The sequence below is a fragment of the Apteryx rowi genome, unplaced genomic scaffold, assembly GCF_003343035.1.
Source record: "Apteryx rowi isolate R43461 unplaced genomic scaffold, aptRow1 scaffold_369, whole genome shotgun sequence".
In the NCBI taxonomy this organism is placed as follows: domain Eukaryota; kingdom Metazoa; phylum Chordata; class Aves; order Apterygiformes; family Apterygidae; genus Apteryx; species Apteryx rowi.
The window spans coordinates 375,465-392,777 of record NW_020450185.1 but is presented as its reverse complement, the minus strand read 5'-3'; the positions used below and the strand labels follow the sequence as shown (position 1 = coordinate 392,777).

The 17,313-nt window shown below is 41.5% G+C and overlaps 1 protein-coding gene and 1 long non-coding RNA gene across 13 annotated transcripts in view; one reads left to right on the top strand and one right to left on the bottom strand.

Annotated features, from left to right (window-relative positions):
- P4HA1 (prolyl 4-hydroxylase subunit alpha 1) overlaps positions 1-16,924 on the top strand; it is a 60,268-nt gene extending 43,344 nt beyond the window's left edge. For 6 of the 12 annotated variants that reach the window (XM_026073437.1, XM_026073430.1, XM_026073431.1 and 3 more), the window contains 7 exons: positions 1,532-1,602; positions 7,423-7,522; positions 9,348-9,401; positions 11,509-11,574; positions 12,056-12,124; positions 12,890-12,986; positions 13,344-16,924. In XM_026073437.1, coding sequence (XP_025929222.1) covers positions 1,532-1,602; positions 7,423-7,522; positions 9,348-9,401; positions 11,509-11,574; positions 12,056-12,124; positions 12,890-12,986; positions 13,344-13,414 — 528 coding nt within the window. In that variant the 3' untranslated portion in view covers positions 13,415-16,924. The other 6 variants (XM_026073435.1, XM_026073436.1, XM_026073440.1 and 3 more) reach the window with 6 other exon arrangements.
- LOC112969797 lies at positions 3,408-10,669 on the bottom strand. The gene is made up of 4 exons (XR_003254802.1): positions 9,961-10,669; positions 8,660-8,818; positions 5,855-5,991; positions 3,408-3,996 (listed from the first exon to the last, which is right to left on the bottom strand). It is a non-coding gene; the product is annotated as an uncharacterized LOC112969797 (long non-coding RNA).
- Positions 16,925-17,313: the final 389 nt, after the last annotated feature.

Here is a 17,313-nt window from a genome sequence, read left to right as displayed (position 1 = left end):
GACCGATTGTACACGTGTCGTACTGCACAGCTGCCAGCTGCYGTTCAGATATGAAGGAAACGAAAATTTCTAGTTTATTTTATTCAGACAGCTGTTCCTCTTGCTCCAGAAATGGAAACATCATTTCCTGGAAAACTCGCTTTTTCTCTAAGATGCGGTTAAAACTTCTCTTTTAGTGAAATTGGAGACTTCCCCTTCCTACCCATCACTGCTTCTGATTTTTTTTTTCCCCTCCTTAAAAGAGACACCACCACGGCAGGTGACTGGGTGGCTTGCGTGGCAGCTTGTGTGGCGTTTCCGTAGGCTTCTGAATGGTCGGATTGCTGTGATGCAGTATGTGCTTTGTAATGCAACTATTCTGATGGTTCGCTTCACAGCTGAGGCGAGCCACCATTTCAAACCCCATAACAGGAGCCTTGGAGACGGCACATTACAGAATTAGCAAAAGGTAAGAGAGCTCTATGCCAGACGTTTGGGGCCTGTAATGAGTGTGTAGAGTCTGCTCATTATGGGGAAAGAGGTGGTCTAAAAAGACAGCTTTGGCTTTGTAGTCCACCACTTTATTATATGCAGATATTGTAACAGGCTGTTACTGCTGAGTTTCTCAGTCTTTTCCTTCAGCTGGAAGTTCTGGAGTTGTGTTTTGATCATTTAAAAAAAAATAATAGGTCACCTTCTTGGTGTGTGTTCTCAGTTAATAACCTGTACAAGAAGCAGCTCTCTTAAMTACATTTGATGTACAAAGCACACGAAGGTACAAAACCTTCAGCAGAACCCACCTTTTTAAAATTCCCTTTCCCTTGCTATTATCGTCAATTAAAACTTGTCCTCCTTTTCCTTGCAAAATCGAGCAGACCCATATAAAGTGCCTTTACACGTGTATGAGATGCCTCAAGTCGTTATCCTGCGTGACAGCTGGATTGGCATGCAAAACACACGTTCATTAGTYGCACAGAATTTCGTGGTCCAAGATATCCCTTACTCCTGTCTGGGCTTTTGCCTCCTGCTGACGCAAATTTGGCAGAAAGCAAGCTTCTTTTTTAACTGGGCTCCTGGTTCTTTCCAGTTTGCCTATAAAGTACTGCAAATCTTGAATTTAGCAACTGTTTTCCAAAATTTGCCTCAAGAGGAAGTCTGGCTAGCTTGAAAAGAAACCTTCCCGCCCTCCCTCCCGGTTTTAGTAGTGATGATTAGAGTTTGGGTAAGCCAAAATTCTCAAAAAAGTTGAACTTCTGCATGAAGAGGAATTGTCTGTGAAACTCAGCATCATAAACTATTTGCAGAAAGTCTCTAGTTTAAAAAAAACAAAAAACAAATACAGGAAAAAAGTGAAAGGACAATCTAACCAAAATTTTCCAACCAATTTGTTTTGATTTGGAAATGGCAGCTACAGCTTCTGTTGCCCTCCTAATATTGCTAATTTAAGAGCATTGCATACCATCCAGACCAATCGGAACCCTTTCAAACACCTGTGGCTTGGCAAAAAGCAGCCGACGAGGTGGGTAAGCCCTTGTCCTTTCTCTTTTTGTAGCTGAGCCGTGCTACTGTGCATGACCCTGAGACTGGGAAACTGACCACAGCACATTACAGAGTCTCTAAGAGGTAAGGGAGCGTCTCCGAACGTACGCCCAGTCCGAGGAGGTCTGTTCTGTGACTGCGCTGCTTCATCGCTAGGCCTGGGGCAGATAAGGACTTTGCACAGCTGGTATATTCTTTCTCTTTAGAAGAAAGAGAATGGCCTAAAGCAGAATGAACTGTCACAATAAAGCAAGTGGTCTGCTGAAACGTAAACTATTTTTAAATGTTAGTGGTAGCTAAAACTGAAGTTTCCACTTTTGCTCGTCGTGGCCTGTATAATGCAACTAATGTACTAAAAAYGTTGTCGAAATGAAGGGTTCTGCTTACACTAACAATGGGAGAAGGCTGTGTGTCGCTCATCTACACCACTAATCTTCAATATTGATACATACTGTACTGAGAACTAGGCACCGATGAGCTGCTATAAATCATAGGTATAGTGCAAGTTAATGCTAGCTGGTAACTTTAATAATGCTAAACGATTGAAAGTAGTTGCTGCTTTAACAGAAAACATAGTGTTCATTTGTATTCTTTGAACAAAAAAGAAATTAGAAAGACTTAATAGCTTAAGCAGAAATGTGTTTTATTTATTTCTTTACAAAGATACAGTGCTTCCAAATACTCACCACAAAAAAGTTGATAGATCCAGGGATGATTATAACTGGTATGGAAACTACCAAATGTTACAGCTGAAATCTGATCTTTAAAACCAGGCTTGTTACAAGTAGTGGCAAGTTAAAAACTTTCTATTTTTATTTAGACCCACACTCACACCCACCCCTCCACATAGCATTTTTCGCAACATGTACTTCCACTCTTCGAAGTGYGTGCAAATATTTGGAGTCTTTTCACAATTGTTGGAAGTGAGCGCCTACATACTTGTTTCTTAAAACTACCTTCACGGGGCCTGTCCAGAGTGACTTTAGGAACATACGGCTTCTTATTTGACATGCATTAGATTTAATTGTTTTTTAATTTTCCTTTGCAAGTCCTTTTGTGTTCTGTCCTGGTCATCTGTGCCTGTGCATTTTACAGAAAGCATTTGTTCAGTTTCACGATTTGTCTTCTGTGACGCAACCGGTTTGGGGCATTTATAGAAGTCGCCTGTTAATCCATCTGGAGACCCAGTCGCAGTTTCTGTTAACGCRATGTGCTGTCTGGCAGTAGCAGGTTGCGAGGGTGACTGGATGACTACCTGAAAGCGACTGAGAGGTGTAACTGGCCCCTGGGTAAACAGATGACCCCCACTGAGAGGACTTTTTACTTAAGGTTTTGCTTTTTCTTTAGTGGGAAGTCTTATGCCTTGGAAATGTTGTACCAATGAGGCTGTGTCATGCAATGATACAGACAGAATCATCCATAAGACCAATAAATTTCAGCTATTTGGCAATGTTATATACCAGTTTCAGCTTATATAAGGAAATAGTAATTTCGCTTTTAATAATCACATATATGAACACCCTGTCAATATGGGGGTTCTAGGTGTTTCAGCGAATACCAAGCATATTATTGCTGTTATCTTACATATTAAAGACTGTATTTTGTGTTTTTGAAGGGAATTGGATTATTTGCTGCTCTGCATACATTGCAAATGCCATAGTCGGATAAAGTTTTAGACACTACTCATTTACCAGCTGTTTCCCTCATGAGCCTGTGTCTGCCTGGGCCCAGTGCAGCTAGATCTGTTTGCCATTACCACTGGCTTCCTGAGAGACCCGACAAAATAACTATTTCTCCGAGGGATGTAATCTCACTTTAGACCCAGCTGTGGGCTCTACCTGGCCTAGGAACTGTGCGATCAAGTACAAGAGCACTTGCGGTATGTGAAGTGCTGCTCGGTGTGCTGCAAACCTGGAATAAAGCCTAGCGACTGGTACCTTGTGAATAAGAGCCTTAAAACTATTTAAACTTGCAAGGTTTGGTGCTCAAAAAGGTGTCAGTCTGGGACTCCTTCCAGCGCACATAAGTAACTCAGAATGAAATCAGATTGTATTGGGCTGAGTGTTTAAATTCCTTATCTTGTTGGAAACTAGAATTGGGACTGCAAAGAGAAGTACAAGTAAATGGGTGTAAGAAATTGCTAAGAAGTTAGTTAGTGAAGAGAACTTTTTTGAGTAAAGGGATTGCCACAGGGGTGGAAGGAGGGAAATCTTCCTTTCTCCTGCCTCCCCTCTCCTTTGTGTTCCTCCACATGCTAATTGTTTAGGCGGTATATACTTTGGGAGACTCTGACAGCTAAAATTGTGATGGGAAATAAACCTCACCCCCAAGAAAAACCCCAAACCCCAGGCGAGATGCTTTAGAAAAATCATGTTATTCATGCGAGGTCACTGGAACTTCTCTGGCAGAATCACTGGTAGCAGTGTCCTCCTGTTGGGGCTGTTGGAGCTGGTTTGGATTCCGGATGAATCATTGCTCCTGAAAACCAAAAAATGCTTTATTTTTTTAACAGATTACTGCTTCCCCCCTTCAAACATTCTTTCCTAGCAAATGCCCATCTAAATTACAGCATTCCTCTCTTTGAGAGGACTACTGTTCGCTGTGCAGTACGTGGCAGACTGTATAAAAGGGGGCACCGTGCCAGCAGTATGAGAAGCACCATCAAGCCATGCTGTGTGCAGTACCAGAATAAACTCAGCCAGTCTGACACTGCACTGCTTTTAAAGCAGCTGTTCCTCCTCCCCCGCCTTTTTCCTCCCTTTTCTCCAAAAGCCAGCTGAAGCTCATAGCATATGATGTTAAAGTTTCCACCAGGAATACCAGCCTGTGTTTTCATTCAATCAATCACTGTTGCCTCTCTACTAATACTTTTACATACTAAATATATTTTAGAAAGTTTTAAACATGCAGGACTATTTCATGTGACCAATAGCCGTGGTTACAAAAGCCATGCTGAAATAGTCTGGTGCGGTGCTGTTGTAGCTGTGACTAAAAGGACAGGAGGTAGGTAATGCCTGTTACTAGACCAGCGCAGTACAGTTAGAGCAGTAGACAAGCTTTTGGGCACATGAGCCCATATATGTCATGTGTCTCTGGACAGTTGTCTGTTTTTTCCAAATAATATACTGGTTAGTCTAAAATTATTTCTACATACAAATATTTGTTTATGAAATCTTATGCTATTAAAATCTCTAGTGGGATATCTGATAGAGAATTTTAAAGGGGGAGTTGATGCTTTAAAAAAAGAAGCTAGCTGTTTGTACTGAACATAAAATTAAAAGCTTACTGCCAGATATTGGTGTGAGGAGGAAGAAAAGAAACCCCATGGTGTGTATTCAGCACTTCAATTCTTTCAGTTTCTATAAAATATTAGCTTAGTTCATGGATGTCTTTTGGTGCTTTGTAGTCTTTTGCAATTTTGGCTGCTGATGTGGCAGGTTTTAAAGAAATGTCAAATCCTCTATTAAGCAAAGTCATTGTGGTTGCACCTTAAATTGAGATGCTTATGGCTTCCCCATGAAATAAGTTTGTCCCTTTTTTGTTAATAAGAAGTTTTCTGGTGATGGTGGAGTCATGGGTGCCAGCTAGTCAAAAATACAACAGAATGCTTTTCATCCAAGTGAGCAACTTAACAAACTTATGTTGAAGAGTAGAGCTTGTGTGCATTTAATGTGAATTGCTCTGAACCTTGGACTATGCCTACATTAAAAAAACAAGCTATTAATCCTGTATCACATGTGCCACTGGTGAGGGAGAAAGTGGCTTTTTGTTGCTTGCTGATTTGTTTTAAGCCTTTCCAGAAGACTGGACAGCAGTAGCTAGAGCATGCACGTTGAAGGCTTGCTGGGCTCGCCTGATGGCTGTGTTGGGCTTTTCTTGGGTATTAAGAAGCGTGAGGTTAGGCCTGCTTGCGAGCATTGCCTGTTGAATGTGGCTGCGAGCACCTGGGCTGCATAGCTGCTTTTCATTTGGAAGCGCTTCATAGAAACAGCTGCCTTGCTTTCTCCTACTGTCTTAAGTCTAGGAGGGTTGCACTGTAACATCTTCTTATACTAACAGTGTTTAGAAGTGGATAGAGTTTTATACGTGTTTGCACAAGTCTGTTTTGAGATTTTATTTCTTCTATGTATAGTATATGTTTCATTTAAAAAAAAAAATCCATGCTCATAGAGATTCTGTAACCTGTGTCAGTGCCTTGTGTCAAGTGTCATGCTACTGTTCCTCCCATGCAAAGCATTCTGGTGTTTTTTTTTCTTTTTTTTAATAAGAATCATGTAAAAAGTAAACAAAAAATGGAATTTAGTATAGATGTGAAGCTTCATTTGAGTAGCAATACCATGATATACTTGCCGGCTAGGCTCTGAGCCCAGGTATGGTTGTGGAACAGTCGTGTAAAAGCACCAGGAGCTGCTGGGGAGTCCAGAGGCCAGGTCAGATGCTAGAGAAAAGGCAGAACTAGCACTCTCCATCTTTCTGCAGAAAGGGAAGAATGGGCCAAACTCATTATTATCATCATGAATAGTAAGAGGAATTGCCAAGTTAGTTAAACAGAGAAGAGGACCGGGTAGGTAGTGAGCATGCACGCAGCAAGAACAGAGGACCAGGTAAGATAAAGGTGCATTGGGCTAGAACCAGAAGAGTAAAGCAGTTGGGGGGGGGGGGAGAGAGAAGAGGAAAAGAAAAAAGAAAAAAACATCCTGTGAGCAGAAGAGTGTTTTTTTTTTTTTTAAAAAACCAAACAAGCAAACAGCCAGATGGATAGGTGGGATTGCTATTTCTCTTATAAAGAGATGAAATGCATGTGTATTTCCATGTAACTGGTTCATGGCTGGTAAGGGTCCGGTGGGGATGCACAAAGCTGCAGTCACAGTAAGCAGGTGCTCTTTTCTGCCAAACAGCAATAGGCAGGGTGTGTCTGTGGCTGCTTTTGGATGACATAGCTGCTTTTCATTCAGCCGGCTTTCAGGAATGAGCAACTATTTAGAGTATAAACTGCTAAACTGGGTCAGGAGACAGTCTGGGTGAAGGTAGTGGTTCTTGTGTAGTACTGCTTAGTAGTTGTTTTATTCCTTTCTCTGCTGACTCATTTGCAAAGTGTTTTAAATGCAGCATTTCCAGCTGAAGTTTCCTAATTTATAAATAGGAGGCAGTCATTTTGAAGATGGTTTTTGAATTGCAAGGCTGATATGTAAAGGGAGGAGTAAATATATACACATGTATTTTAATCACTGTGTACTCAAAACATGTGCTAAATACCAAATTCTTAGAATAGGCTGTTTTGGAACAGCTTGTTCAACAGGGTACATGGTGAAGGGTTTTGTGCCTTATTTAATTGTTTCCTTAATGGTTTTTAGTACTGCCAGACAGGTAAGTAATGTGAAATGACAGATCACAGAGCACTCGCTTATCTGTGAGTTGGTGAGGCAGGAGAGTTGAGTTACAATTACACAGACTCTGTGCACACTGGAGTAGGTCACCTGATCCTCTCCAAAGTGCTGCATCCAGGTGTATCAACTGTGTGGTCTAAATTAGCTGTTTGGCATGGATAAGAGCAAAACCATGATCTGCCTGCTTTAGAAAATAGCTTGAACCAAATGTCACCATTTGGAAGGGTGTTTGCTTAACTTAAGTATGGGTTTCTCAGTCATTTGATAGTTCCCAGTATGGAAAGTAAGGCCCTTCATTTTGAGGCTTTCTTAAGCTGGTGTTGTAAGTGTTCTCTAGAAAACRCAGCTTATTAAATGCAGCTCTCAGTAATGCCCCTGAAAATATTTCTGACCTACCATTTTTCTTCTAAAAATCTGAGAAAAATCTCAAATAAGAAGCAATTCTGAATGATGCATTTGTACTGGTAGCTTATTGTCTACTATTACATATTAATTTTTATTTTTTTTTACAACTTAGTGCTTGGTTGTCTGGATATGAAAGCCCCGTGGTATCTCGCATTAACACAAGGATACAGGACCTAACAGGACTTGATGTCTCCACAGCCGAGGAACTACAGGTAAACCGTTAAAACAAGCATGACTGTCAGCAGCCCTTTCATTCTGGATGACTTTGTGTGCAGCGTGGTACACACCCAGGTAGAGCTTGGGAGGTGGCCACAAAAGCTGATTTGATCCAGGGCGAGCTAATAATTTGATAACTGGCTTGATTCAAGCTTGTGGGAAGAATGGGTGTGTTTTTACAGGGTGGTAGAAACAAAGTGGTCTTGCAGAGCAAGTACTTGCTTAGCAGTACTGAGGTGTGAAATGGCTTTCTCTTGCTGGAGGGATGCTTACTATAAAGTGAATACAAATTAGTATAATTTTTATTATACTAATAAAATCCAGTTTTGTTACTGCAAGGTTAAACTTTGCTTCTGTGGTAATAGTGAAGAGTTTACCTGGACTCATATTTGAGGAAATGGGGGAAGAATGGTTGTTCTGATTTCCCATTGCCTCTGTGGTCCTAGAAGGCCAACAGTGTGTCCAGAATCTTTGCAATATGGAAAGATTGACTGTACGTGTAACTAACTCAAATAAGCTTTATTTTAAAAGTACTTTTATTTATATACTTGGGGCTCTTAAGTGAACAGCTAGAATGCTGCTTTGCTGATTTTGAGCAAGTGTTAATGTATAGAAAGCAGCACTGTAGTTCCATGAAAGCTGCTGCTCCATGAAGATTCCTCATGATAAGGTGCCCAAGCATCTGGCTGAAAATTGAGGTTATGAATGCACAGAGGAGAAGAAAAAGTCCACTGGCAAAAAAGGAGAGTGGGTCTTGATAGACATCAAGATCAAAAAGTGACTTAAAATTGAATGGAGAATGTAAAAGTGCCATGACCCATTTTGAAGAGAAATAGCCTTTAAAGTTTTTATAGAAAAGTTTTATTTTTGGACCCTGGGGGAAGCAGGGTGGGAATGTGCTGGTATAAAACCAAGTGAGCCATTACAAGCAGGAACACTCAAAAGGTTCATGCATTATAGGCAGGCTGGTGCGGAGAGGGGTGTGCGCCCTCCTGGGGAAACTACCGATGGTCTCACTGATCTGTGTCTGTTGTGGCAGCTGTAGGATGGTTGTTGGACAGAGAAGGGCTGGGAGCAGGGTCGGAGCAGGTTACAGCAACAGCAGTGGCTGCTCTGAGTACTAGAGTCCTTACCTGGAGTGAGACACACTCAGAGCGGTGGGGAAAATACAGCTTGCAGTACCGGTCTTGGATGTGCTGCCTCTCCTGTAGCCAGGGATCTCGGGTCTCCTTGGAGCCTGTGGCTGTCAGGAGTCTTGAAAGGTGCCAGTCAGCTTCAAAGAGCTGGAAGTCCTTAGGAAGACAAGTGGCATTTTGAGCAGCCGCTCAGAAATGGGAGAGTGGCTTTACCGTTCAGCGGGGCAGGAGAGCTTTCAGCAAAGCTGACCTGCAGGGTCAGGGAAGTTTAAGCTGCAGCTGGGAGCTGGAGCGTGGTTGAGGGAGCTGGAGAGGGACTGAGTCCCCAAAGCTCAGAGTCATGTTCTGGCTCTAAACTGATGAAGAATCTCAATGAAATCAAAGCTATCTGTGAATAAACCCAGTAGGGCTTTGCTGCATACCGTACAGTTTAGTTGACAGGGGCTTGTAATTTCCTATGAACTTCATCTATCCAGAGGTTATAGATGATATGTGTCAAATTCTTGCCCCTTCTTGTCTAGACAAAATACTGCTTTACTAGATGTTTGTGCTTCTTCTTTCACCGTAGGTAGCCAACTACGGCGTAGGAGGCCAGTATGAGCCTCATTTTGATTTTGGAAGGGTAAGTCCTATTTTCTGTCTCCATCTCTTTCTTCTTCACAAGCACTGTGTTTCTCTTTTTCAGGTGGCAAATTATGGAGTGGGAGGACAGTATGAACCCCACTTTGACTTTGCACGGGCAAGTAAAGAAATGGAGGAGAGATAGTAATCTGGTGAAGCCTAGGCCTCTTGGCTGTGGCACCATTTTTATTCTTTAATGTGTATTACACTTCACAGTCCTTCAACTTTCTAATCTGTGTTAGTGGAGAAAGCCCTCTAAACCACCAGCTGAACTGATAAACAATACAGGCATTATGGAGCAAAATGGTTTTTCTTCAGAAACATAATTTAAAAAGAGTTATTTCTAAGGAGATGACTGATTCTTCTCAACAGAGCAAAGGCCATTAGCTTCATCCTAAAACTAGAGAAACATTTAGAAATAATTTTGCTGGCCACATAAAGCCCGTTTTGTTAAAGTCACTGAAGGAAGCGCAGTCAGACTGTACAATGCACAGGGTAAGTCCTGTGTTCCTCATGTGCACAGAAGAAGATAGCAGCATCGTAGCTACCATAGATGCGTGTGCAGTGCAGCGCGCGCTGCTGAGGAGGCTAGCCTGACAGTAGGGGCGAGAGCTTAATGCCCTTTCCTGTGAGAAGGGCTTCACGGGCCGCGTAGGAAAACTTGCCTTGCAGCTTACCGTGCGAGCATGCGATGTGGAGAAAGAACTTCGTCCCCCAGAGCTGAGACAGACATCTTCCATACTGTTGAAGACATCTGAAAATATAAATGCTCTGTATTGTACTCTACATGCTGATTGCTAACAGACTACTGAAACTGCCAAAAGCCTACTAAGTTCTCCTCATCTCCTCATCCTTGCTTGGTTTATTTGATTTAAATTCCTAACCTATTTCTGTTCCAGCTTAAACCTCAGATTGCTGGAAATAATGCCACTGAATTCAGTTGGTTATTTATTGGGCATACTTGCGCGTGATTTAACACCTTCAGATTAACCTTACGCTATGAATCAAATCCACCAACTATTAATCAGAATCTCTGCTCTGTAGGCATGTGCTCAAAAGCATTGCAAATGATTAACAGATTTTGGGTTGAAATGCATGGGTTAATTTCCAGAGTAACAACTGCTAAAATTTGAGCACAAATAGTGGTCACAGTGGGTGGGCTCTAGACATAAAAATAAGATGCGACAGAAATTAGTCTCATAGACCCATCAAAATGGATTTTTGTTCTTTTAAGTCAAAGTGATTATAAAATGGCTACTTACCAAAATGGATCTTTTGGATAGTTTGTTAGCCTGTTGCAAGCTTCAGCTCTGCGGAGTGCTCAGCTTCTTCACTCTTTCCCCAGCTGTAATGAAAGGTAACATTCACATTATTTTCAGGTAACGTAGACGCACAGGCTGGAGTGTGGAGGGGAAGCGGCTTCCTCTCTGAACACAGCGCTGGGCTTGCAGTGTACGCGGCGACAGAAAGTGCATTCTCACGCATTTAGGCAGGGATTACTTATTCCTGTCAAAAGCTTCAGGAATTACTGCCACATTACTGCCAGGCGCTCTGTGGCTGAGAGAGGGCACTGCTTAATGAATCACATCGTTAAGACTTTTAACGGCACTCGAAGATGTGTGTGTGCCAGGGAGGAGCGCAGAATGCAGAAAGCCAAATAGTGTAAGCAGCAGCATACCTGGCGCAGCAGCCGTCACGTACAACTCCACCACGAGGTCAGAACAGCCGGGAGCAGGAAAGAGGACAGGCCTTTATGGGCAGAAACCCTGCAGCGAGCAGGGCTGGCGCGCTGCCTTCAGGGCATGCTTGGAGCCCCTCCTGCAAGAGCTCTGCCCCTAGCACGACTCCCAGTGAACCTGGGACTCCAGAGCTGTCTCACTCTAGCTCATCTTTGGCAAGGACAAGAGCAGAGACATGAGCGCAATTAAATAATTAAGCCTGTGGCTGTGAAGAGGATTTATGTACTAATTTTCAGACAACAAAGTTGTTCTTAACCATTAGCAACTTGGGCTCCTGCCTTCCCTGTCCCATAGAATTTTAAAATGCCTGCTTTATTTGAATTAATAGGTACACTCATATTTCATCCTCCCTTCCTTCCAAATAGAGGGAATGAATTCATTTTTCTGCATGAGTTTGTCTGCTGCTGGCACTGCAGCTGTATGTCACTGACTCCTCTATATAATCAAAATGAAACGCTTATTAAATCTGCTTGCTTTTATTCACAGAAAGATGAGCCAGATGCTTTTAAGGAACTGGGAACAGGCAACAGAATTGCTACTTGGTTGTTTTATGTAAGTGACATATTCCTGTCATGTGCTATTGCCAAAAATATCTATCTCTGCATATTCTATATAGTTGAATGATTTCATTAAATTTTTTATTGAAGTGACTCGCAAATGAAGGCAGCCAGTAACTTAGTGGTAAATATGGGTATCTTCTTACCCAGAAATAATTGTTCTTACACGTATTCCTAAGGAGGATTTAAACTATTTGACTGTCTGTTCACTTTTATATCTACATAGGTATTTACAGTATGCTCTATGCCAAAACATTTGAGCACGTAACATTCTGGGACAAGGCTGGCTATCTGGCTTTGCACAAAGTGGGTGGGTTTTAGTCTTGTTTTATTAGGCTATTAGTCACACAGTCTTTGCTCTCTAATGGGAAGGTAAAAATTAAGTTTTTCGGTACCTTAATTTTATTTTACTAAAACGTGGCACTTTGGGAACGCTTTGGCTTGCAACTTACCTGKGCTGTTTTCCACCTTTTCAGATGAGTGATGTGTCAGCAGGGGGAGCTACTGTCTTTCCGGAAGTAGGAGCTAGCGTTTGGCCTAAAAAGGTAAGCAGGGGTTTTAATCCCCTATTAACCATTCCTCTCTCCATCTCCTCAAAACTATGGCAGATTGTATATTTGAATGTTGAAAAGGAAACTATGAAATGAGCTTGCTGAGAGATGATTAGAGCGTTGTTCATGGCAGCACAGTAAGTGAAGCCACTGGAGCAGTACTAGTGATTCCAGGGGTGCTGTTCACCTGTGTTAAGCTTCTTATACAAGTAAGTCAAGACCTCTGATCTACTGTGTGTTAAGTCCAAAACATAACTATGACTTAACTACTTCCAATGTATAAACTTTACAAAACATTTAAGGAAAACAGTACTTCAAAACACATTTTAAAAATATTCGGATCTGCRAGTAGGTTTCTTACTGCTGTGGTGGTTTTATAGATTTGTCTTGGGGCTTCCGTAGGGAGTTCTGTCCGAAATTCTGTGCTCCTGCTAAGGCTTTTCCCTCAGAGGGGTCAGGAATAAGGGCTGTCTTTGCTAGCCTGCTGCTCATTTTTAGGAAACTGTCCTGCTTTTCTAAAAGTAGTCAGAGTCGAATGAAATTGGCTTAGAGTAAAGAAAAATAAATAAAAAACAAGAATATGTGAGTCAAAGGAGACTCATTCCTTAGGAAAGCAAATTTTAGAAAATGGAAGAGACTCTTCAATTTTAAAGGAACATTTGAAATACAAAGACACCTACCTTTATGATGAAGTAGTGCTGGGGTGAACRTGTGCATCACAGAGCAAGATGCTGAGAGTCTCCACTGCGATTTCTGCAGGGCACAGCTGTATTCTGGTACAATCTCTTTCCAAGTGGAGAAGGCGACTACAGCACACGGCATGCAGCCTGCCCAGTACTAGTTGGAAACAAATGGGGTAAGTACCCCTTAAGTTGTTTTAAGTGCCTGTGAGTGAGAGGTTCAGGATTTGTTTGTGGGTTTAGTTTTCTTTTTCCTTTGGACTTCATGATGGGATAAAAAGCAGCCAAAACTGTTAGTTCCTTTATAAAGGAAAGAATTTAGTACCAGGGATCTACTTTAATAGTCTTTCAGAATTTTGCAGCTATGGGAAGTTTTTTCTTCTTGGATTTATGAAACCAGCTCCACATTTGCGTGTATGTGTGTGTATGTTAAAATGATCCTTTGCTTAACTGAAAGCTATCAAACAGCATGTATTTAAACAGAAGCTGGAGCTACACAGGTGCAGTGATCAAATACCTTTATGTTTTTGCAGTATCCAATAAATGGCTCCATGAACGGGGACAGGAATTCCGAAGACCGTGCACTTTATCAGAGTTGGAATGATGCAGACTCCTCCTTTTTCTCTTCTGTATTCAGTTTGTGTAAAATGCACAGATCTTCTACAGTTTACAATTGACTAACACTCCACTACAGGTTCAGTCTTCAACTACACCAGTGTTTCATCTGTGGACAAAACAAACATGCTTTTAGTTCCCTCTAAAATATCCCTTTACTGTTTTATACACAGAATATATTGACTTTAAAAGTCTGTGAGTGTTACAGAAAAAAAGGACAAAATACAGATCAGAGCCACAACTAACAGTGGTGTTGCGTGTGGTGTGCCCTTCACCGTTAGCCTCGCTGATCAGCACGGAAAGCCAGCGATTGTTTGCTTTAGAGTCCTCGCAAATGTCAGTCTGCCAATGGTGCAATAAATGCTGACCAGATGATGTAATGGGAGGACTCTTTTCTAGGAAGGCTGTATTAAACCAGTTCATATTCCTAAATTTCCAGACATCGGACTCCTTGCTCTTGTAGAGTGCCTGACCACTACTGTTGAAAACTGTGGGCATGCTTTGCRTTTCTCTGGGAAACAGGTTATTATTGTCTGTTTTAGCCTGTTTTTCCACTTCCACAATAGCCCAAATTTGTGAACTGTCTTCCTTTTTATGCCTCTGGTGAATTTGGCTCTTAACCTTGAAAACGTGAGCCAGCAGTTCCRTGTGCGTAGATGAGATGCTTTAGCAGTGTTGTGTCAAATGCTCACCTGCATCAGGGCAGCCTGACAATTACAGCCTGTCTCCCCTCCGTTTTTTTTCTTAAGTAAGTTTGTCCACATAACAAGAAACAAATGCTGCTTTTATTCTGTCTTAGTAATAAACTCTTACATCTATTCCTTGGGCAGTGGGGATGGGAATGTTGCCATCTTCATTAATCAAAGTAATCGTGCCTTAGGATACTGGAATTTCAAATTGGTTTTGAGACTTCAGGTGATTAGGTAATCATATGTAGTCACCATAGAACGCTTTTATTCCTGAAAAGCCAACTTTGTCCTCTCAGTTCTCGAGTGTTTTGTGAGAAATAGATGGCCTATTTATAATCCTAAATCTTTTTTTAGATGCCTTTTATTTTGCATATGTGTTTTCTGTTGGGGATGCTGAATGCATGCCATAGCAGTGTCATGCCTTTAATCACAGGGCGACTATTTGCACAGGATGCTAGAGAAGGTACCTGCTCTTGATAGTTTGGTGTCGCTTACCTGGTGGAGGCTGCCTCCAMTGCAGCAAAGCGCTTTGTGCTGCCTCCCCCTCCTCTTAGCTGTCACTGGTGCTCGTGAGCGAGGAAGCACGGGGAAGTGGGCCTCCTTCAGAGGCTTTGGTGCTGCTTACTTCACTACTCCTCTCCCCACCAACCAGGGTCGGAGTTTTCCTGTTTCGTGGCCAGCGTGCAGAAAAACAGTCCCCGAGTCACTGGTGCCCGCACTGAAAGAACTTTCTTGTTAGTGACTTTCAGGTACCTTAGCTTGTGACAAGTCATCCTTACACTGAGATGAAGTTGAAACCTCTGAGGGAGATGAGACTGTGGCTGCTGTAGCTGTTGAACTTTTGTTCTGCTGTTCAAATCCCTGCAGGAGAAATAACTGCCGTCCCTGCTGCCTCCCAGCACAGAAAGAGCCCAGCGGAGCAGGGGCAGAGGCTGCAGGGAGGGTCGCTTTCCTAAGACGTTTTTCAACAGCAGCATTTATAGCAAAACATCTAAATATTCCACTAGCATGAGGACAAGAATCAAAGTGAGCTGCACCAGACGCTGCCTGTCTTAAAACAGTCTAATTTTCTGGATGATGACGGTTTTACTGATGTAGGGGTCAAAGCCTGAAGTCTTTCTTTACCAAGGAAAAAATTCCAATTTTAGTTAATTGGATTTTCTGCCTCAATAAAATCTTGAAAAATGAGCCAAAAGGTAGAAGAGACCAACTACTAACACGTTAGAAATACCTCTGGAGCAATGAGAATACAGTTTAAGGTACTATAGTTTGAGAAACAGCATACTTTCAAAAGGCGTATTTATAAAAGACACTTAAAATCTTTGCTGGAAAATGCATTGTTAAATTTCTAAACCTATTAGCAATGAGACCTACAGAATGCTCAACCTTAGCCCTGCACCTTCTTGTGTTTTGCCAGTGATTTTTCAAAGATGTCAAACAAAGTCCATCCTGCACTTTAGAAAACATAAAAAACAAGAAAAAAAAAGTTCCCCCTCACTGCTGTACTGCTCATTTCATCAAAATTGCTAGTACAATAGAGCAGTGTCTGAATAAAACAGATTTTCACCGAAGTGAGTTATCAGAGCATACTTTTTGTTCGCTAGATTKTAACTATTAAAAAGCGTAACATATTTCTACTTACCTCAGTTTTCTCCCTTTTACACAGTGTTAGTAGATTCATCTCCACTCTTATCTGTGGTTTTTCTTTCCCATCCTGTTGGCTCTTTTAAGCTGTTCTTTTGGTAACGATGGCTGCCACTAGTAACTATGTCCTGCCACTTTCCTGCAAGAAAAAGAACACAATAGATAATAGGGTGTTAGGAGTATTATTCTGGGGCATTAACTTTCCTCTCACTAGCTCAAAGGCATCTACAAMTGCTTGTCTAAAAGCCAGTCTTGGGTAGCTAACAAGCACAAAAAGAAATCAATGTATTATCACCATGGACACGTTTAGTAAACAGCATCTAGTTTTGCTATTACTGAAAAGCTGTTTTTCTAAAGTGCAAAGAGGAGTTCCTCAACACATTAAAATAATTAATAGCTAAAGATTGTGGAATTTAAGTAAGGTAAAAGACAAATATTGGATGAAGCGTGCCAGTGACTGCTTTAGATACCGTCACGTTGGAAGAAAACACCCTGGTCTCTTATGTGTTGGATTAAAAAGGGAAGGGTTGGAGCRATGAGAAATTACAATTTGGTTGTAGCAAGCAATGACTTCCCACCCCTGTTCAAGCAACATCAAAAGAGGAGCAGCAAGCATGAAAGAAGTTGTTTTGCAATGTCTGACCTGGGAAGTTTGCTAACCACTTTACCTCCCTCATCTCACTTACTGCTGAGTATTTCTAGTATTAACAGGATTTTAAGAATGGGCTTTTAAGAGGCATTGTTTAGGTAGTTAAAAATGTTTCAGTGCATGACTTTTTAAGGCAGTGAACTGCTCAATGACTTGCAGTTCTTCAGAGAACAGAAATGGTTTGTCTTTTGCCAGTGGAAAATTTTGCTTGGTTTAAAAAAGAAAAATCCCCAAAAGCACAAACTCAAGTCTGCTGAGGCACACTAGACTGAAATCTTCCAAGCCAGATTATTAGAAGAGAAAGGGTAAGCTTTTTTTTTTTTTAAGGTTATAGACAATCCATATTTCATCTTTCTCCATTGCAACAGTGTTCATACACCTAATACTAAATGTGTAAATGATAACACAGGCGGTATTGTTGCTTTCTGCCTTATCCTTTCATTTCTCAAAGGGCTTTTGGATCAAGAGCTTGGCTCCTGTGTGAATCTAGTTTTGTATTAAAGATGATTGAAAACTGTTTGGCTCACAGTGACTGACAATTGCGAAACTGCCTTACTGTTAAATTTTTTTGTAATAAAAGTTTTTAATGTAAAAAAAAAAAAGGCTTAAAATAAAAGCCACTGCCATTAGCAGTGAAAAAATCCTCCACATCAAACTCTCATCGTATATGGCTGTTGTAAATCTGATCATACAGATCTTTCTCACCAGATGTGTTTTCTGAAAACTAAGCTCATTTGTTTCACTTCATAATCTAGCTGGGCAGGTGCAGAAGATGCTCCKATGACAGATTACTATTAAACACCTCCTCAGACCTGAACTTTGGGTCTCAACTGGAAGCACACAGCACTAATGGACTGGAAAAGAGGATAGAAGAAAAGGCTGGACTGAAAGCATGTTGTGTGGAAA